This window comes from Dendrobates tinctorius, unplaced genomic scaffold (genome assembly GCF_039654945.1).
Source record: "Dendrobates tinctorius isolate UK_male_01 unplaced genomic scaffold, ASM3965494v1 ptg000044l, whole genome shotgun sequence".
Classification (NCBI taxonomy): domain Eukaryota; kingdom Metazoa; phylum Chordata; class Amphibia; order Anura; family Dendrobatidae; genus Dendrobates; species Dendrobates tinctorius.
The window spans coordinates 9,008,346-9,030,098 of NW_027361712.1; the positions used below are offsets into that span (position 1 = coordinate 9,008,346).

The window sequence follows — 21,753 nt, forward strand, 5'->3', positions numbered from 1 at the left end:
ATTATACAAATTGTGCACTTCCAGCAACATTCTGAATATACATGCAAAGCCTCATTCAATTCACTTGCACTGAGAAAGGCCAAGCACATCTACTCAGCATGTGACTGCATGTATGCAAATTGTTGGTGACCGCACCATCTTCCTGATAATAGCAGATAATCTGGACAGTGTACTTTGTGCTCTCTGTAAGGATTCAGGAGTCTGCAGTCAAATAGTGACTGCCAACTTTCATCAAAAGACCGGACAACCCATCAAGATCTACACAGATACACACTATTCAGACTGGAGTCAGGTCTATATGCATTCTATGTATGATAAGAAGACATTGACCTTATATAATGTAGGTTACTGAGATGTTATACGCTTCTGTGCTCACTGATATTGGCAAAAATAACAAAATCAGTAATAACTAAGCAACTAAGTATTGACACTATTTAAAAAAAAAAAAAACGCATCTGACCAAACTTCTAGATGGACAAATTGTATTAACCCCTTAAAGCCAAGCAATATCTAGAGAAGAGAAGTCAGAAGACACCATTTTTACAAACCCAGCAGGAAGATATTTAGGTTTTGACTGTCCCTTAAGATATGAGGTGTAAAGTTAATGATCACACTGTTAAGTAATAATGTAATAAATGTGTTAACCCTATCCCCCCAGTTGTTGCAGATGGTTTAAAAAAAAAAAAAAAAAAACATAAAAAAAAAACAACAACGAAGCTGCACAATACTCACCCTTCCTGGGTCCAGTACAGTGTCTCTGCTGCTACTCCCGATGTCCACTACTGTCTAAAGCGCTGACATGTTTGCAGCGCTGCAGTCAGTGAGATCAGTGGTTCTGCCGAAGTTGATGGCACAAGCAGCTCAGGGATGCTTGAACTCACGGATTAGATGAAGCGTTGTCGATGTGATGTCTGCACTACAGACAACAATACATCAAGAGGATGAGCCAAAAACTGGAAAACCCCTTAAAAGTCTGAATATCAGCAAGATGTAAAAATATTAACAAAACCTTTTAAATGATGCCTAATCTAATACGCAAGTTCTTTCCCATTGCGTATACTCACTTGTAGTGAGGGTTTACTAGATGGAGCTTGTCAATTTCTGTAGCAAAGACACTGTCTCCACCGCCAGTTTTCCCCAACAGACTGTCATTAGATGTGGTAAATCTGCATAGTTACAAAAATACGCTGCGTCCAAAACGCTACTATTTCTGATAGTGGTCACGTAGCCTAAAGTGTCTGCACATCAGCTGCATTAACATAAAGTGCAATAAGCTACTAGTAGTATGTGATAACACAAGGTATAAAGGTGAGAAACTGTTAGTGTATGTTCCCACGGTCAGTAAACACTGCGGGTTGGACGCTGCGTACATCCGCAGCATCAAACCAAACCCGCAGCGGCCAGATGTTACAGCATAGTTGATGGGATTTCAAGAAATCCCATCTTCACTATGTACTCAGAGACGCCCGCGGCATCCCTGTGTAAACAGACATGCAGCACATGATTTCAGACCGCAGCATGTCTATTTATGTTGCGGAGACACTGAGTCTCCGCAGCATAAGTTTCCCATAGACTATCATTACATGTGGTAAAACCGCATTATCTTTCTAGTTACATGTGTAGTAAGTGCAGGAATGCAGCTTACTACTCATGTCAACTAATTTAAATAACATCTTACCTTGTGCTACAGCCGGAAGTCCACGTCCACTGCAGTTCTCGCAATGAGCTCAGCTGACCACGAAAACTGCCAGGGTTATCTCCAGTCTCTAAGCAAGTTCTCACGGTCAGCTGATTGAGAGAACTTCAGTGCAGGTGAAGTTCTCACGGTCAGCTGATTGAGAGAACTTCAGTGCAGGTGAACGCTGGAGAACGAGCTCCGCTGTGTCTGGATGTCAGGCTGGATGATGGCATAATGCCACTGTTCAGCCTGACATACAGATGTAGCAGAGATACATCCTGTCCCACGACGAGTCCATATCTTCTCAGCGGACAGGTATGGTATACTGTTGCTTTTTTATTTTATTTTTATTACAGAAGATCGAGGGATTAGGTGATGCAGTAAATATGGTTTAATTAAGACTAATAAAGGAGTCTGTGTCGTTATTTCAAGTAAAGGATTTTATTCTGGCTGTGTCTTTATTTACCATGTATCTATATTATTAGTAATGGATAGGTGTCTCATTGACGCTTCTCCATTACTAACTCCTGGGCTTGATGTCACCGGACAATACAAAGGTGACATCTACCCCACAAATATTACCCCACTTGCCACCACTACAGGGCAAGTGGGAAGAGCCGGGTAAAATGCTACAACTGGCGCATCTTTGGATGCACCAATTGTGCGGCGGCTGCGGGCTACTATTTTTAGGCTGGTGAGGGCCAAAATCCATGGGCCTCGCCAGCATGAGAATACCAAGCCACAGCTGTCTGCTTTTTCCTTGGCTGGTTAACAAACATAGGGGGACCCCATGCTATTTTTTTGGAGGGGATCCCACTATTTTTGCTAACCATCCAAGGTAAGCAGACTGCTGCGACCTGGTATTATCAGGCTAGTAAGGTTCATGGATTTTGGATCCTTACCAGCCTGAAATACCAGTCCCTGTAGTCCGCTTTACTCTGGGTAGTTCACAAATATAGGGGGGCCCCACACCATTTTTTTTTTTTTTTTTAAAGTTATTATTTGTTAAAAAGGAGGGGACCTCTCTCTCTGTGCTTTCCTCCACTTTGTGTCATGTACTTCCAGCTGCCACAGGATTCACCATTATGTAAATTTGTACACATGTGTAGTAAGCTGCATTCCTGCACTTAGCACACATGTGATTAGGAAGATAATGTGGTTTTACCACATCTAATGAAAGTGTACGTGTAATTTACACAGCACAGACGGAGCGTCTCCACTACATAAATTGACATGCTGCAGTCTGGAAAGACGCGCCACATTTACGTCTCCGCAGTAAGTTGCAGGCGTCTGTGCATGCATAGCTGGCATGGGATTTCTTGAAATCCCATCCACTATGCTGCAACAGCTGGACTGCAGGTTGGACGCTGCGGATGTACACAGCGTCCAACCCGCAGCGTTTACTGACTGTGCACATACCCACAGGAAATTGCTTTTTTTCCTTCCCAAAAGCCAACTTTCAATTAGCTTTATTTCAAGGGACAAAATAAATGCATGCAATGAAAAAACGCATCAAAAAAGCATGTGGAAAAACGCATGAAAAAAACGCATAAAAAAAAAAAAAGCAGGTGACCTGCCAGTGATATCAGATGCAGATTTGATGCAGATTTCACCTGCGTCAAATCCCGGGAGCCACCCCTGACCGTGGTAACATACCCTTATGGGCTTTGCCCTCTAGCCCAGTATAACACTGTAGATCTTAGGTGAAATGTTTAGCCCACAGTCTGATATCTCTGGGGCCTCAGGTTGCTGTGGAAACAGCAGGATTAGACTACTAGACAGATTGCAAGTATATTCAACAGGGCACAGCCTAAAAACCAGGGCTCCTGAATTTACACCATTTCACAAGAATCTCCTGCGTGTCAACATTTAAGGGGTATTCCATGGGATATGCCATGAACGTCTTATTGATCTGATTCCCATTATTAACCCCTTAGTTACTACCAATACAGCTTAAAACTGACCTGATCTATGAGAATAGCCTCCCCCAACAAATGAAAACACAACAGCTGTACACTATAGATGAAACCCTGCTGCAGTCTTGACTGATGTTGGCACCAACCATGGCCATTTAACTCTTTAGATGTTGCTGTCAATATGGACTATGGCATCTAGACAGTTAACAGTGTGAGTTCTCTGTCTGTAACCCCATCTACACTCTGAGATCATGCCAGCTATAGGGACCCGCTCAGAAGTTACCAACTTTTAGGTGGTAAAAATAACATTTTTCTTTCTGGTCATGCCAATTTGCATTAATCCCTGAAAAGCATCTGAAGGGTTAATAAACTATCTGACGGCAGTTTTGAATATTTTGAGGAGGGCTTTTTAAAAAAACAAACAAATAAATTAGATAACTTTTGGGGGTTTTCCAACACAAAGGTCACCCATAGTCACTTCAAAACTGAATAGGTCTCTAAAAAAATAAGTTTTTGGCAAATTTCCTTGGAAAAAAAAAAAAAAAAAAAAAAAAGGAAAATTGCTGCTGCATTTTAAACTTTCTAATGTCCTGACAAAATAAAACAACATTTTACAGTTGGTGCTGATGTAAAGCAGACATGAAGGAAATCCATTTATGACTGTCTGGATTAAAGGGATAATCAAAGCTTGAATACCAATTTTTTAGACATTTGTAGATTTTCACATATTTTTATAAATAAACACAAAACTTATCTACCTAAACTTATCATAAAATAAAATGTCACAAAAAAAAAACAACAAATCTCTCACTGATATGTTGAAACATTCTGGGGTTATTCCCACAGAGGGACATGTCAAATTAGACAAATGTGGCCTGGTCACTAAGAGGTTAAGTCCAACATCCATCTTCTGGCAGCTGGGAATGGAGAGGGGACATACTTCTTCAGGAGCCCTGAAAACTGCTGAGAGCGGCTTGCTTGTTTTCAGAACACCCATAGAACAGCACAGGGGTGGCCACCTCTTCACTTTTACCGCATGGAAACCCCAGTCTGGAAGACAAGTACGTGCCCTGTGCCTCTATCACGGTATATTCTGCTCAAAAGTGTCAGGCATGAACACCATGGAAAAATTCTTCAATTCATAGCACACATAGCTTTCCTCAGCGGTTAGTATTCCTCAGTGCTAGTGGCCCATTTTATTCATCATCTCCACAATACACGCACTGTGGGTCACTGGAAAGCTTGGAGACAGCATATTGGATGCATCTGTAATGCTCCCATTTTTTTTTTTTACATTAGCCCAGATACAAGTTGAGAATGGTCCTGAGTGGAAAGAAGTCTTATTTCATTCCCTGGATGCTTTACGGGTGAGGCACAATACACATACTGTGAGATGAATATATGTTTTAGTGCACATTTGTGGCTGGTGACGGCAAAACTGGACAATATCTGCAGTAAGAAATCCTTTGCACCACAGTGAACCATTTGCCATTTAATAATACTCGAAATTCAAACCTACATTATCTTTCGTTTATCTGGTGCTACTGTATCCTTTAGCTTAAAATTAATCAACGTAAAAGGGCGTCTAAAACAGGCACTCCCTTTTAAAAATGAAGGTATTACCAGTAGTAATGAGCATATCTTCAGAAAGCTATATGCGTGTGCCTTTAATAGCGGTAATCACCATCCCTCAGTTAATAGTAGTAAGGGTGGAGTGGCAGTGCCTAAATTGCTGTCATTAGGCCAGGATTTCAGTATTGTCACTGCGGCAGAAGACGCATGTGAACGCCAATAAGAGTTTCTCCGTGCACAATTGAGGCCGTCAATTCTGAAATATTGGCACCCTTCTGTGTGCCCGAGTGATAGGACCAGGCAGCTGGGCTCATTTCTTGGTTTGAGTGATGACAGCTTTGCATGAATTTCCACCTGTCATCGCCGGTTAAGACAAAACACAGCCGTGCAGAAGCCTCTTGCAACACTTAAGAGAAAATATGCAAAAGTAGACCTCAGATACATTTCCAGCATAATCCATTCCCCAAACTATGATTAATGTCTGTGGGCTTACTGATATATCCACAGCACTGCTGGCTTGGAATAGTATGCGTGTAAGTATTTCTCAATTTTGAGGAGTACAATTAAAGGGAATCTGTCATCAATTTTTTTGCCTATCCGCTGCAGCCACCATCAGGGGCTTATCTATAGCATTATGTAATGCTGTAGATAAGCCCCCAATGATACCTGAAAGATAAGAAAAAGGAGTTAGATTATACTCACCCAGGGGCGTTCCGGGTCCTCTTCCTTCCTGGCCATCACGGCTCAGGCGCACAGCTCTGCCCTGTTGAGGGCAGACCAGATTACTGCAGTGCACAGGCGCCGGAAGAGGGATATTGTTGTTTTCTATTTCTGCTTTATTACAGGAGACGCGAGTAGAACTGTTTTTGTTATTTTTAAATAAAAATGTAAAACTTTTATTTTGATTTTAAGTAAAAAGCAAAATTTGTTCTGGCTGTGTTTATTTACCATACAACTATAGGATTAGTAATGGATAGGTGTCTTATAGATTCTTCTCTATTACTAAGCCGTGGGCTTGATGTCACCAGACAATACAAAGGTAACATCAATCCCACAAATATTACCCCACTTACCAACGCTACATTGTAAGTGGGAAGAACTTGGCAAAGTGCCAGAATTGGCATATCTAATAAATGTGCCTTTTCTTGGCAGCTGGGGCTTCTGCTTTTACCATGTGGAGTGAGGGGGGGGCAATATCCATAGCATCAGCCTGAGAATAGCAGCCCCCAGCTGTCTGCTTTAGCAAGGCTAGTTGTCAAAAATGGGGGTCCCCTCTATTCTTCATAACCAGCCTTGCTGAGGGTGGCAGCCCACAGCTGTGAGCTTTGCCTGGCTGGTTATCAAAAATACAGGAGAGCCTGCGTCGTTTTTTTTACTTTATTATTTATAGCGCGGGCAGCTGATGAATACTCCCATCAGCCACAACCTGCTCTCACTGTTATTCGCGGCAGCAGGTGTAATCTGATGGGAGTAAGTGTCCCATCAGCTGCCGCCTGCTCTCGCTGTTATTAGTTGTATATAACTCAGCATTCTACCCTGATCACCAGCAGAGCAGGGGAAAATGATGAGAGCCGCCTTGAGCACCTGACGACGATGAACTGTGCTAAATGTACCGCAGATTCCCAGGCATCGGTACGTTAGCAACTACCTGCCTGTTAGTGATTAGGCACATTTTGTTTTGTTATTTTTAAGTCCTCTATATACCCTTTAACTTCAGCTTAGCTCTGATTAGGGATGAAGGAAAATACCAGAGGCAACCTACAGACCGGTATGGTGACATTTCTGGAAAAAAGCAGCCATGTTTTGTTCTCCTGGGCAACCCCTTTAATTTACTAAAAAGGCAATTTAAAATATCCTTAATAGTAGCAGGTAATGATTTGTATTCCTAGTACATCCATGCAATAAAACAGTTTACATGAGGTCATCATGCATTCTGCAATGGACCTTCTCCTTGTTGGGACATAGGATACGCGATACAAATTCATGCCATACAACTCTTTTATATAATATGGGGGAAGGATGCACGTTGTAGGCGAGCTGGTCACCTCTCATCCAAGTACACACATATGCAGAAGAGTACTCCAAAGTATTACAGGTCTGCCACAACCATAGAGTTAATGCAACATCCCCAAGCTAGCAAAAAGCCGGATTACTTGCCGGTAATGCTCTTTTAATGAGTCCACGACAGCACCCACTGGAGGTATCGGATCCGCCCCATTTGGAACAGGAAACCCTACAGGAAAGATAAAAGGGGCGGTCCACCTTTCCTCCTCAGTTTTGCATTTCAGAGTACCAGGAGGACCGCAAAAGGATTAGGCAATGTCTTGTACTTATATCTTTACTTATCCAACTTTAGCAGATATACTTTTAACATTGATATTTGTAGCAGGGAGGGAAGTGAGCGGGTGCTGTCGTGGACTCATTAAAAGAGCATTACCGGTAAGTAATCCGGCTTTTTACCCTTCGCCACGACAGCACCCACTGGAGAGATTCCAGAGACCATCACCTGGGTGGGACCACCGTGCCAAGGACAGTCCTGCCAAAGCTTAGGTCAGAGGTAGACGAAAGATCAAGTCTATAGTGTCTATAGAAGGTAGAAGGGGATGACCAAATTGCCGCCTTACATATGGTTTCAATTGGAAAGTCTCCCCTCTCCGCCCAGGAAGCCGCCATTGCTATGGTGGAATGTGCTCTGATGTTTCCCGGAGGTTCTTCATTTTTTGCAGAGTAGGCTAAACGAATGGCATCCCTGATCCATCGGGAAATGGTGCTCTTTGTGACTCCATACCCTTTTTTACGGCCCTGAAAAGAAATGAAGAGAGCCCTACACTGCCTCCAGCTCTCGGACCTTTCAAAATACTTTAGGACAGTTCTTCTGACGTACAAAGTGTGGAATTTCTGCTCTTCCGGAGTGGAGGGATCTTAAAAGAAGGTTGGGAGGAGTATCTCCTGAGACCTATGGTACCTTGTTGATACCTTAGGCAGGTATGAGGGGTCTGGCTTCAATATTAATCTATCCCGATATACCTGCAAAAAGGGTGGATCTATGGACAGGGCCTGGATATCACCCACTCTCCTAGCGGATGTCAGTGCTACCAAGAGGGCTGTCTTAAATGATAAATATTTAAGGGATATCGTATCTATCGGTTCAAAAGGTTCTTCTGTAAGGGCGTCTAACACCAAGTTTAAGTCCCATGTAGGGATTGTGGGTATGTGAACCGGAGTTATTCTTTCACATGCCGTAATGAATCGTGATATCCACTTATTCCCTGCTATATTATGGCCATACAGCGCCCCCAATGCCGACACCTGTACTTTCAGTGTGTTTACTGACAAGCCCAATTCCTTTCCCTTTTGTAGGAACTCTAAGATAGGGACTATCGGGACTTCTGCTGTATGAGATGCTGTATGAAACTCTAGGAATTTCTTCCATATTCTTTTATAAATTTGGGTTGTGGACTGCTTCCTGCTCTGCAGGAGCGTAGTAATTAAGGATTGTGAAAACCCTCTTGATCTTAATAGGTGCCTTTCAAGTTCCACGCCGTCAAGTGTAAGTTGTCCACTTGAGGGTGGAAAAAAGGGCCTTGGGAGAGTAGGTTGGGGTTTGAGGGGAGAACTCAAGGATCTGTCACTGACATAATTCGTAGCCACGAGAACCACGGTCTCTTGGGCTAGAATGGTGCTATCAGGATTACTCTCGCCTTTTCCTCTCTGATTTTCTGAAACACTTGTGGCAGGAGAATCAATGGAGGGAAGGCGTATGCCAGCTTGAATCTCCATGGGGCCTGGAGGGCATCCAGTATGTCTGGGTGATCTGCTGGAGACAGGGAAGCAAAGGTCTTTGTTTGTCTGTTTTCCCTTGTGGCAAAGAGGTCCACTTGAGGATGCCCCCATAGAGCCACTATGTTCTGGAAGATCTGGTGATTGAGGCACCACTCCCCTTGCCGAAGTGTGTGTCGGCTTAAGAAATCTGCTTCTTGATTGTCCTCTCCTCTGATATGAAGAGCTGAGAGGGACAACAAATTGCTTTCGGCTAAGTCTAAGATTCTTGCCGCAGAAGACATCAGAGTCTCTGATCGAGTACCTCCTTGTCGTCTGTTTATGTAGACCACTGTGGTGGTGTTGTCCGACAGGATCCTGACATGTTTCTGTTGGAGCTGTGGAAGGAAATAATGTAGAGCATAGTATACTGCTGTCAGTTCTTTTAAATTAGACGAGTATTCTCTTTCCTCTCTATTCCATCTTCCTTGACAAAAGCTATTCCCCATATGGGCTCCCCAGCCTTGGGGGCTAGCGTCGGTGGTTAGGATACTAGATGGTACTATGACCCATGGGACTCCCGAGGATAGATGGTCATCCTCTATCCACCATTCCAGAGAAGTCAAGACCTCCTGCGTTTTCTTTCTCTCGAGGTGACCACCATGTCGCCTCTCCTCCTGGAGGATCTGATGCTGGAGTGTGCGGACATGATAATGGGCCCACCGGACTGCAGGGGCACAGGAATCTAGCGACCCCAATAGCGACATTGCCCCTCTTAGAGACATGCGTGGTCTATCTATGGCTGCCTCTACTTTCTCTTTTGTTAGTGCAATCTTTACCTGCGGAAGTAGACATTTCTGGGTTATGGAGTTCAATTGGAACCCCAAAAACATCTGGAGGGATTGCGGAACGAGCCTGGACTTCTGTATATTGATGATCCAGCCTAGGTCCTGTAAAGACGAGATTGCATCAGCCACTCTTTCGGTACATTGGGTATCTGAGTTCCCGATTATTAGGAAGTCGTCTAAGTAAGGTACGATTAAAGTATCTTTTTGACGAACATAGGCCATCACCTCTGCCATCACCTTGGTGAAGATTCTTGGTGCTGTTGAGAGGCCGAAAGGCATGGCTGTGTATTGAAAATGACGGACCTTGCCATCGAATACCACTGCGACCCTTAGATATTTTTGGTATCTATTATGGATAGGAAGATGATAATAAGCATCTTTTAAGTCAATCCCCGCCATCACACAATTTGGAAAGAGAAGCTTTATGGTGGATCTGATTGATTCCATCTTAAACTTATAATTTTTAATAAACGTATTAAGCTTCCTTAAATTAATAATTGTTCTAAATGTACCATCTGGTTTGGAAATTAAAAATAAGGGAGAGTAGAAGCCTCTACCTTCCTGTCCCTCTGGGACCTCTACTAAAACCCCTTTGCATAGTAGGCTCCGAATCTCTTCTTCGAGGGCCTTTTGTTGGGTCATAGAGTTAAGGCAGGTTAGGACAAAGAAATCATAAGGATTTTGAAGGAATTCTATTTTCATTCCTTCTTTAATAATACTCAAGATCCATGGGTTTGAGGATATTTGTTCCCATTTTGGATAAAAGAACCGTAATCTACCCCCTACAGGTGGGTCTGATTCTTTAATTTCTATTTTCCCTTCGGAACGTTGGACCCCTGAACATGGTACCCTTTTGTTTCTCTTCTTTTGTGGCCCATCTATTTGGTCTTTCCGTTTGCCTCCTCCTTCCAAACGGTCGCCTCTTAAAGGTTCTCCCTCACACGGGGTTGCACAGATCTTAGCCTTTGATTGCGCGTCCCCCTTCCAGCTCTTCATCCACAACGCTCTTCTGGCGTTGTTCACTAGAGCTGCTGATCTTGCTGCCAGCCGTAGAGTGTCTGCCGACGCATCAGCCATAAAGGCAGCTGCCCCCCTTATCAATGGGATAGCGGCCCTTAATTTTTCTCTGGACACCTTTTGCTCGATTTGTTGATCCAGCTGGTCCAACCACACGAGCATGGATCTAGTGGTGCATGTGGTGGCTACCGCTGGCTTAAATATACCCGTGGTAGACTCCCAAGACCTCTTCAATGATGATTCCGCCTTGCGGTCTAACGGGTCTGCCAACAAGCCTGCGTCCTCTACTGGAATAGCCGATTGTCTCCAAGTAGAGGATATAACGGCATCCACTTTTGGCACTTTGGTCCATTTTAATAGCTCGTCATCGCTGAAAAGATACTTTCCTTTTGAGGCTGATGGGAGAAAACTTCTTTGGTCATTCTTTTCCCATTCCCTCTTTATTAGGGCCTTAATTGCCGGTATTACCGGGAACGCTCTCCTTTTCTTTTCAGCCAATCCCGCAAACATTATGTCCTGTGCGGTTTGGGCACCCCTTGGTTCCTCACACCCCATAGTGCTTCTCACCGACTTGACTAGGTTGTCCACACTATCTAGGGGGAAACATGACTGTCCCTCCATGTCTGATGATGACGAGGATGTTAGTGAGGAGTCAGAGATTAACCCCCCTTCTTCTGACTCTGAGCTGAGGGTTAACTGCTTCTTGCTGCCAGTCTCTGAGGGAGTTTTGGCGTGGTTAATAGCCTGTATCTCCTCCCTGATTATAGCTCTAATGTCTTTTGTCGACAATGCGGTCCCTTGCTTTGTCTCTTTGGTGCACTGTTTACAGAGCTTCTTAGGGTAGGAGTCAGGGAGAGGTTCCGAGCATAGCGCACATTCTTTATGCTTGGATTTATCCCTTTTCTTGGTCTACAAGGGGACACCAAGGCGGGGAGGGTGGGTTATGGAGAGGTCAGCTTAGTAGGTAGAGTATATACTTTGCACACTCACCCAGTGAAGCCTTATATTACCGGATCAGATGGCTGAGACGTCCTAGGCCTTGATTCTCCTGCTTCATTCCTGCGGCCGGTGTTGCGGTCCCTGGTGGAGCTACCTCCTGCATAATCCCCCGCTGGAGCGTGTGCTTCCGTTGGGGACGACATTGCTGCATTGCCGCTCAGCTGCGCCGCTGTTTAAATAACCTGCTCCCTTTTTTTTTTTTTTTTTTTGCCGTCCCCCCGAAAGTTGCTCCTCCTCCCAGGGATCACCGCGCGCGTGCCCGACGCTCTCTCAGCCATCCCGCCCCGGAAGTTCAACCATTACTTCCGGGGGGGGTCAGGAGACTGTGCGCCGGCCGGCTACCGCGCCGCTTTACCGCGCGGCCCCGCTCTCATCGCGGTCCCCTTCTCCATGCACCGCCGCTGGCGCCTCCATTCAAAAGGAGACCTCCATACTCCTTTTTTTTTTTTTTTTTCTTCTGCCCCACTGGCGCTCTTACCGCTCCCAGCAGCGGTGCGTCCCGGTGCCTGCCGGCGCTCTCCTGGGTGAGACGGGGCGGCCATCCTCGGACCCCGTCATCACCCTTCGCTCACCAGACGAGGGGGGAGCCGTCTAACGGAATCTCCCCCGACGCGGCCTCTGGACCGCAGCCCCTGCCGTTCCCAAGGAGACTGCACAGGCGGCATGCCTGGCCCAGGTATTCTTTTCCTGAAGGATATCGTGGCTCCGTTTGGAACAGGAAACAAAAACTGAGGAGGAAAGGCGGACCGCCCCTTTTATCTTTCCTGTAGGGTTTCCTGTTCCAAATGGGGCGGATCCGATACCTCCAGTGGGTGCTGTCGTGGCGAAGGGTAAAAATACTGCTTTTGTAATTTTTATTCATCACATGAAATGTTTTGGTTCAAGAGACCCTTCATTAGGCAGGGTGTGCAATGAGGTCATGGGGACATTGTTGAGAAAACTCCACTACTAGGACAACCCCCTTGTTGATCTAAATGTTTCGAGCTGTTATAATAATAATATAAAAAAAAAAAAAAAAGCTTATACTCCCCTTTCGTGCCGGCGTCATTTCAGCAATGTTGGCACTTGCGCTCTCGGAGCTCTTGTGCGGTTGCTATGACACGTGAGCCCTGCGCCAAATCAGTACTGGCGTCACAGTCTCCCGCCTTCGGACAAACTGAACATCCTGAGGAAGTGAGAGCAACCACAGCCTTGCCTTCCTGTTGATGTTCGATTTGTCCGAAGGCCGAACAGTGACGTCAGGCTCACATGCCATAACAACCGCACGAGAGCCCCAGAAACACAAGTGTCAACACCGCTGGAACAGCGCTAACATGGGAGGCAAGTATAAGCTTTTTTATTTTATTAGCACCAAGCCTGGAGGATTAGAACAGGTCATCCAAGTAGGGGTCAACTTCTTTAAGAGTCCCTAGTGTTATCGACCTGATAGTATGTAGAATGCTAGTGCTTTGTGGCATTGTCATTATATTAGTTTTTGCAAGAAACAAATGGCAGTCAACCCACCTTGCAAACTCTGGCAATCCTCGGTATCTGGAGCTTATTGAAAAACTCATATTCTACAGACACTTCAGTGAAGAAGAAATAAACCTTGTCATCATCGCCTTCCGGGTTATTCTCAGGAGCCCTGATAATGTCCGCGTGCACAAATATGGGTTCTATGAACACATAACATAACCAATTATGAACACTGAACAAAAATGAACTGTAATTTACCACAACAGTCATAAGTGACCTTCATACAAATTGCGCACTGAAGAATTCAGAATTGCATCTCTCCCGCAAAAAGTCAAATAGTTTTTCTTAAAGGGACCGTCAGCAGGTTTTTGCTATTTAATCTGAGAGCAGCGTAATGCAGAGACCCTGATTCCAAGGATATGTCACTTTCTGTAGTTTCAAAGCTGTTGGCATATGAATTCTAGTATAGAAACCACATATGGGTCATGTGATGAACCCTGGGACTGTCAAAGACAGTGGAATCCTAAGAGTGAGTAGATTACTTATAATTAGGACTCCCAATATTGGACACAGTCACCCAGGCAACCTCTGAATTGCCACACAGGGATTATAATAATTATTACACGGTCAGAGGTCCAGGAAGCTAGAACTGCTTGCCAGATTACAGATTATGTCTTTTCCCTGTCTAACAACATGGCAGCTCTTCAGGAATACTTTTCACCCTGTGACTCCCTGAAACGACAAATACGCTGCTCACCGTCAGGGATGACAGTTGAATGGTTATGAGTGGGCAATAGCAAATACTTTAGTTTTGGGGATCATTTGGCATGTTACATCAGGGAAAGAATACCTGGCCACTAGTTATTCCCCATAATCTATTGGGCCCATGTAAGTAGGTTTTGAGCAACTGAATATAGATAGACAAAGTCTACTGGCTTTTGCTATGAAAAAAAGATGAATAGTGCAAGGGTAATCTGAAAAATAATAGGTAAAACGTCCAGGTTCATGACTTACCGTTAAGCCAAGGTACAGCATACTCTGTCCTCAAGTAGCTTAGTTGTTGAGAATGTCTACATATGATTGGCTCACTTCCAAGGAAGGTAAAGGATGTTCCAGAGTACAAATCTCCATCTTTTGAAAAAAAAAAATAAATAAATAAATTAAATCTATTATTAAATTCTCTTTACACACATATACATTACACACACACTGTGGGTGACGTAAGTATTGAACACATCACCATTTTTCTTAGTAAATACATTTCCACCAAAAGGTGCTATTGAAATGAAATTCTCACCAGAACTCAGTCACAACCCATCCAATCCACAAAAGGAAAAGAAACCAAACCATAGATGTAAATAAATATAGTTATGTGTAATGATGAGAAATGACACAGGGAAAAAATATTGAACATGCTTACTGAAATTTAATACTTCGTACAAAAGCCTTTGTTTGTGATGATCATTTCAAGACAACTCCTGTGTGGAGAAACTAGTCACATACATAGCTTAGGTGGGATTTTGTTCCATTCTTCCACACAAACATTCTTGAAATCCTGAAGGTTCTGTGGGCTCCTATGAACTCTGAGCTTTTGTTCCTTAAATAAATTTTTCATTGGATTCAGGTCAGGTGATTTTCTGGACCATTCTAGCTGCTTTATGTTCTCTCTCTGAAACCATTCTAGCAGCTTTATTTTCTCTCTCTCAAACCAATTCAGAGTTTCCTTGGCTGTGTGTTTGGGATCATTGCCTTGCTGAAAGGTCCACCCTCGTTTCATCTTCACCATCCTGGTAGATGGCAGAACATTTTCTTCAAAGATGTCCTTCTTTCAATTATATCAAGTTTGCCAGTGCTATATGTTGAAAAACAGCTCCACACCATGATGTTCCCACCTCCAAGCTTCACAGTTGGTATGGTGTTTTGGAACGATATGCAGTGCCTTTTTGGTCTTTAAACATGGCGTGTATTATGGCATCTAGAGAGTTCAATTTTATTCTCATCTCGTAAGACTATATTCTCCCAGTATTTCACAAGCTTAAAATTATACCTCTCAATTCCAGGTATTTATGCAGCCCTCCAAAGGTGGTCCTTTGCTCTTGGGCAACTCCTTGTGGGGAGCACCTGGTCATGGCCAGTTTTTAGTGAAATAATGTTAGTTCCAAGACTGGATTATGGCCCCAACAGTGCTCTCTAGAACCTTCAGTAGTTTAGAAATTGTTCTGTAACCAATGCCATCACTATGTTTGCATTAGGATTGTATCACTATTGGATTGTATTGACCTTTTGGTTTATAATACGAAGTAGTTAATGGTGAAATTGCATCTCAATCTTTCTTTAGCAACAAACTAGATCCATTAAAACAGGAAGAAATAAAATGAAATTTTAGCTTGACCCATTTCTGAAGCACTACCAGAAATTTAAAAAAAAAAAAAAAAAAAAAAAAAACCACACACACGTATCACTAAAAAAGGACAAAATAAATCCTGCATTTTGCTGAAAGCTAATGTGTAAATCACTGGGCTATTTTTAAAAGTTTAAGTCACTAAAGGAAAAAAAAGCATTTGAAACTAATAAGTACACTTATTTTGCAGTTTATTTTTTATGCAGATTATGCACATTATTAAAAAGAAGAGATCATATTCATGGCCACTTACCAACCATTACTGAAGTGTAACTTTGTGCAGGGTCAAATGGACACTTTCCTCTTCCATCTTCATTTTTGCCCAACAGCTTAAAGTTATTTAATTCCTACAATGGCATACAAAGCAATTTAAGATAAAATGACCAAAATAATGACCATGTTCTTGTAATAGAATTCTATAGTGTGAAAAAGCGGTAGTCTGCATATTAGTTTACTGCCTCACGATTCCTGGTATATACAGTATCTGCTTCCCGATAGCAAGTGAACATCTTACTATCCCATGTAAACAGGTGACAACTTAATAGCACTAACCAGAATGTCGCAGACAGGCTGAAAAGCATTGGTTCCACACACGAACAAAGTTCTTTCATTATATGGCTGCAACACACGAATGTAGTTCAGACACTCAGTCTAGAAAAGAAAGATAGGTATAATTAGAAAACAGAACAGTGAAAAAACCGACAACAGTGTTGATTAATATGTAGTTACTTCCACATCTAATAGCTAGAGCAAAAAACATAATACACATGGTTTTGTCAGGATGAGTATAAAAAGTACCTATGTGAGTTCCCACTGCCAAATCATAACAGTGCACACGCTGTGATCATTCCCCAATATTCTCAATGCAAATGGCAATCACATGTATGCCATTTGCAAGTGTGCGGTCCTGTGCCAATTAGAATTTTCATCTTTCATTTGCATTTTTACCATCCCTTCTTCCAAGAAGCATAACTTTTTTAGATTTGTCAACATAGCTGTATAAGGTCTTATTTTTTGTTAGATGAGCTGTAGTTTTGAATAACATTAAACATACAAAATACTGAAAAACGGAAAAAATGTGGAATGAAATAAAAAAAAAAAGCTATTCAAGTGCAAATCAAGATGGCTGTGATAGGAACCTTTAGCAAGTGATCACATCATGGGATACCAATGAAAGCCAAAGCGCCCAGGAGCACTAGCAGCCTCTAAATTTAAACATATTTGGTAGAGACTGACAACAGCATTCAAATGGTTAACAGCAGCGATCAGATCTCAGCTTCGGCTGCTGCTATTAGACACAGATTCAGGCTGTGTACCATAGCAGGTCCCCACTGTGTGCGGAGAAAGCTCTACTCCTATACATTATTTTGTATCAATGGGTTTAATGTAAAGAGTAAACAAGCGTTTAAAATAGCGTGTGAGAAGATGCCCTTATAGTTAAAATACAAAGTACCTGTTTGGATTTGCCCTTTCGAAAACACTCGTCCTTTTTCCCTTCTGTTACCTTCCAGTAAGCCTAGGTAGAAATTATGTAGGGTTACAAATAAGCCTAACCGTACCCATTCTGCATAGATGTACAATATATTGAAAATCAGTCTTAGAAGTTATAAAGATTACAGGTCAACCAAAAGTCAGGTCTGCTAATGTAATGGTTTTAAACCGGTAGTTTCCTGGCTGGCTCTCTCTGCTGGGTCTTCGCCTGCTGGTCTGTCACATTTTATTACAGTTTTGTGCTACAGATTTGCCAAATTATTAAGACTTTGAATATTCAAATTCTGGATTAAAAAGGGATTTTACTATATTTCTAGGCAAGATGTAGCACATGCACTCTATGATTCCATGATAAAATGTGTTCTGGAGATAAGTGTACATGACAAATCTAGTATATGGATCTTCATGGAAACATCAGAACCATTGACCCTATTCCTAAAATCAGTCAGCCAGGGCGTCCAACAGAGAGCAATACCTATTCATCAGATCCTGCCCATGTGCACTTGCTCAGTCAACTTTGGAGTTATGACTTCCTAACATTCAATTTCTTATCGTCTGACCTTATTTCAACTTTACCTAAAACTTTGAGAAAGCTAAAAAACGTTGTGAACAAGAAACATTATGGCTAAGACCAAGACTATTGAAAAGTAAGACGCCGTTGCACAGGCTGATGGAGGTCCAAAAGCGCGTTTCATAACACTCATCCCTGATGATTGCCCCCATGTAAGCAGGGGATGATGTATAGAGAGAATGGAGGGCACCACTAGCAAAATGTATAAATAAAAACAAATAAAGGCAAGAGGGTTCACTGGGTATGCAAAAAAGCATGTAATGAAACAGAGAAAAGAGCAACCCCACAGGAAGGAACACCTCAATTGCACACAAGTAAAAAAAAAAAAAAAATAAATATTTTTATTATTCACCAAGAACAAAAGAGGGTATATTATACACCTATTCAACAGGTAACTATAACTACTCCTTAGTGTCCCTTTCTACTCTACGTTATCCTGCGGGGGTGTAGACTTTTGCAACTGAAGACTCATAGGCACATTACTGTCTAGTTAGAGAAATATAGCTATTCCTCAGAAATACGTCAGTCTTTGACTCTCTAAAATAAGGAGGAAACACCTTACTATTGGAACTTGATCTACATATTAATACTTACTGGGGGTAAAATTCTAGCTGTATTACAGCGCATGGTGTATCGTCCCCTGATAATACTGTGGCCTTACATACCCTCTGGATATAACACCCTTTTATTACTCCTCTGCACAGCTTAAAAACCTTTGCCGACATATCTTTGAATACTCTACTTTATGGGGGTGTGAATTTTTGCAACTGGAGATTCATAGACATATTACTTCTTATTAGGAGATTTTTCGCTATTCCTTAACAGCACGTCAGACTTTGATCTTCTAAAGCGAGGAGGATACCCTTTATTGTTGAATCTTGACCTGCATTTTATTACTTCTTAGAGGTGAATTACCCGCTATATAACAGCGCGTGGTGTACTGATCCCTGATACTACTGGGGTGCTACTAACACACACTTTGGATATAGTGTCTTCCTATTCTTCCTCTGCACAGTGAAAAATCTTTGCTTATATATCTTAGAGTGCACTATTATAGGGGGGGTGAACTTTTGCAATTGCAAAGTACTTTGCCAATACTCCTTGAAACTCCAATTACATATAAGTGGGACATACCTTATAAGATTTTGTACATTTGATATATACATATTATATACTAGATTCACTTCATAGTGCAGAAGAATTTTTTTTTTTTTAAAAAAAAACCCTCTTTTCAATATTTACCAGGTACTCGTAACTCATTAATTTAAAGTATTGTATATTGCTATAATTACATTATTAACTGTGAAACCACTCTACTAAACATATTGAGAAGTACAAAGTAAATAGTGATAGCCATTGAAGAAATTAAGCACAGCCTGTTCTGAGCGAAATAGGGGGTATAATTAAACCCCGCTATAAACGCTAGCGTAGAGGCTGTGATTAAAAAATTGAAGGTGACTAATTGGGTCTTCACTCTGCACAAAATAGAAAAAGATAGCAAATTTCACTGACTGGGGATTCCTTTAGGCTGAGTGCAGACGTACGTTTTGGCCCTGCGGATTTTTCCGCGCAGAATGTAAGAAATCCGCAGGTCAAATGACCTGCATTTTTCCTCCATTTTTCATGCGTTTTTTTGTGCCGTATTCCATCGCGGTTTTCCCCCTGCGGATTTGGTGACAGGGGAGATGGAAAACCGCACAAAAGTAGTAACATGCTGCGGATTTTGTACCGCGGGAAAACCGCACGGAAAAATCCGCAGTGTCTGCACAGCGTTTTTTTTTTTCCATTGATTTTAAGGCTACTGTACATCACAATGCAGATATGCAACGTTTCTGCACGGTAAAATCCGCTGCGGAACCGCAGCAAATCTGCATCGTGTGCACACAGCCTAACAATCTGATACCAAAGTTATAACATGGCATCGGGAAATTTCAAAAATAAAGGGCTCGCTAATAGGTCCCAGAGAGATTGGAATGTTACTAAACAGAGAACTGTGAAAGAACCCAAAGATGAGGCCAGTCCAACTAAATCGAGGTACCTGATAGATACACCAGAGAAGAGAAATAGATCCTCCTCAATTGCTTCCAAAGCATGCCATGGGCAACCGGCGCAGGGGAAGCAGTCTCAGAAAAATCAATTCACTGACTTCCACGAATTATCACAACAATCTACTTGGTCTAATTAAACTGATGATAGACTAAATGAGATGGATATGTCACAGACAAATAAAAGGAAGACTTTAGAAGGGGGACATCGTGGAAAAGGGGCATCTGTGTCAGACTCAGATAGCAACTCAGATGAACTCTAGTAATGGTGGTTCACACCAACCTCTCCCCAAAAAGGGTTGCACAGTAGGCCCAGCCATAAATACATCTTCACTTGACTTAGTCAACTATGAGACATTTCTCTCTTCTGACAAACAGGTGTCGGAAGGGGTACTAGCCAACTTTTGCAAGGCACTCAGACTCAATTACTTTAGGTTTCGAGATGCAGAGGAACCTCATTCAAGTAGTGAGTGACAAATTTTCTAACAGATTTGAAATAAACGAGGATAGAATTACGAAAGTGGAGACTAACACAAACTCTCATGCAACAGAATTTGGCTCTGAAGGGAGGAGGTTTTGTACATGAAACAAAAGATGACAGACATTGAAGTTAGGAGTCGTCGAAACAACCTAAAGCTTAGAGGGATCCCGGAGACTAAAATGCAAGATGATCTCACGGGTTATGCCAAATCCCTCTTTAAAAAAGCAATTCCTTCTCTTTCAGATGTCCAGTTAACAACAGATAGGATTCACAGACTCCCACGCCCTAAGGGCATCCCTCCAGATAAGCCCAGGGACGTTATTCTGCGCCTACTATTCTACGAAACCAAGGAAGGGATCTTAAAATTCATACGGGACAGGAGTGCTTTTCCAGCCCCCTATGAAAATATTAAAGTGTTTTCGGACTTTTCCAGAAACACCATGGAGGCAAGGCGGTCATTCAAGGAAGTCACCGCCAAATTAAGAGATTTGGAAATATCTTACAGGTGGGGTTTCCCTACCAAATTAATTGTGTGGTTTAAGGGGAAGAATGTAATACTACAAAACCCAAAAGAGGGACAAGATTTCCTTACATATATTCAAAAAGAGTATAAAGACAATGGATGACTTTCAAATTAACCCACACATGAGGTTTCCAATACTTAACCTCCATTTTCTAAATTAACATTAATATTTTAACCCCTTACTGCCATGTGACGTACTATCCGTCCATGTGCCCTGGGACTTAATTCCCAGGGACGGGATAGTACGTCACAGCGATCAGCGGCGCCCACTTAGTGAGCGCCGCTGATCGCGGCCGGGTGTCAGCTGATTATCACAGCTGACACCCGGCACAATGTGTCAGGGGCAGTCATGGACGGCCCCCGACACGTTAACCCCTTGCACACCGCGATCAAACACGATTGCGGTGTACCGGGGGTTAAAGGGAAGCATCGGCAGGGAGGGGGCTCCCTCCGTGCTTCCCTGAACCCCCTACAGCAGCGCAATGTGCAGCGCTGCTGCGGGGGGCTCCATTCCTGCAGGTCCCCGAATCCAAGATGGCGACGGGGACCTTCGGGGGCCTGCAGGTAGCTGGCTTCCTCAGTGCCTGCAAAGCGCAGGCAAGGAGGAAGCCTTGTGCAGTGCCTGTGACAGATCGCATGACAGCTATGTCCCCCCTGGGACAATGTAATGAAGAAAAAAAAAATATATATATAGCTAAATTAAAAAAAAAAAAAATATTTCCTAATAAATTCATTTTTTGGAAATAAAAAAAAAAACACAATAAAAGTACACATATTTGGTATCGCCGCGTCCGTAACGACCCGCCCTATAAAACTGTCCCATTAGTTAACCCCTTAAAAAATAAAAAACGAAGCAAAAAATTTATCATACCGCCGAACAAAAGGTGCAATAATGCGCGATCAAAAAGACGCATATAAATATGCATGGTACCGCTGAAAACGTCATCTTGTCCCGCAAAAAACGAGCTGCCATACAGCATCATCAGCAAAAAAATAT

At 42.7% G+C, this 21,753-nt stretch overlaps 1 protein-coding gene across 5 annotated transcripts in view; it reads right to left on the bottom strand.

Moving 5' to 3' along the window:
* Positions 1 to 21,753, bottom strand: part of SEMA4D (semaphorin 4D) — a 143,823-nt gene that overhangs the window by 47,845 nt on the left and 74,225 nt on the right. For all 5 annotated transcript variants that reach the window (XM_073575333.1, XM_073575329.1, XM_073575331.1 and 2 more), the window contains exons 5-9: positions 17,099 to 17,161; positions 16,198 to 16,296; positions 15,899 to 15,992; positions 14,259 to 14,375; positions 13,293 to 13,444 (exon numbers count right to left, since the gene is read on the bottom strand). In XM_073575333.1, the coding sequence (XP_073431434.1) occupies positions 13,293 to 13,444; positions 14,259 to 14,375; positions 15,899 to 15,992; positions 16,198 to 16,296; positions 17,099 to 17,161 (525 nt within the window). The remainder of the gene's footprint in view (positions 1 to 13,292; positions 13,445 to 14,258; positions 14,376 to 15,898; positions 15,993 to 16,197; positions 16,297 to 17,098; positions 17,162 to 21,753) is intronic.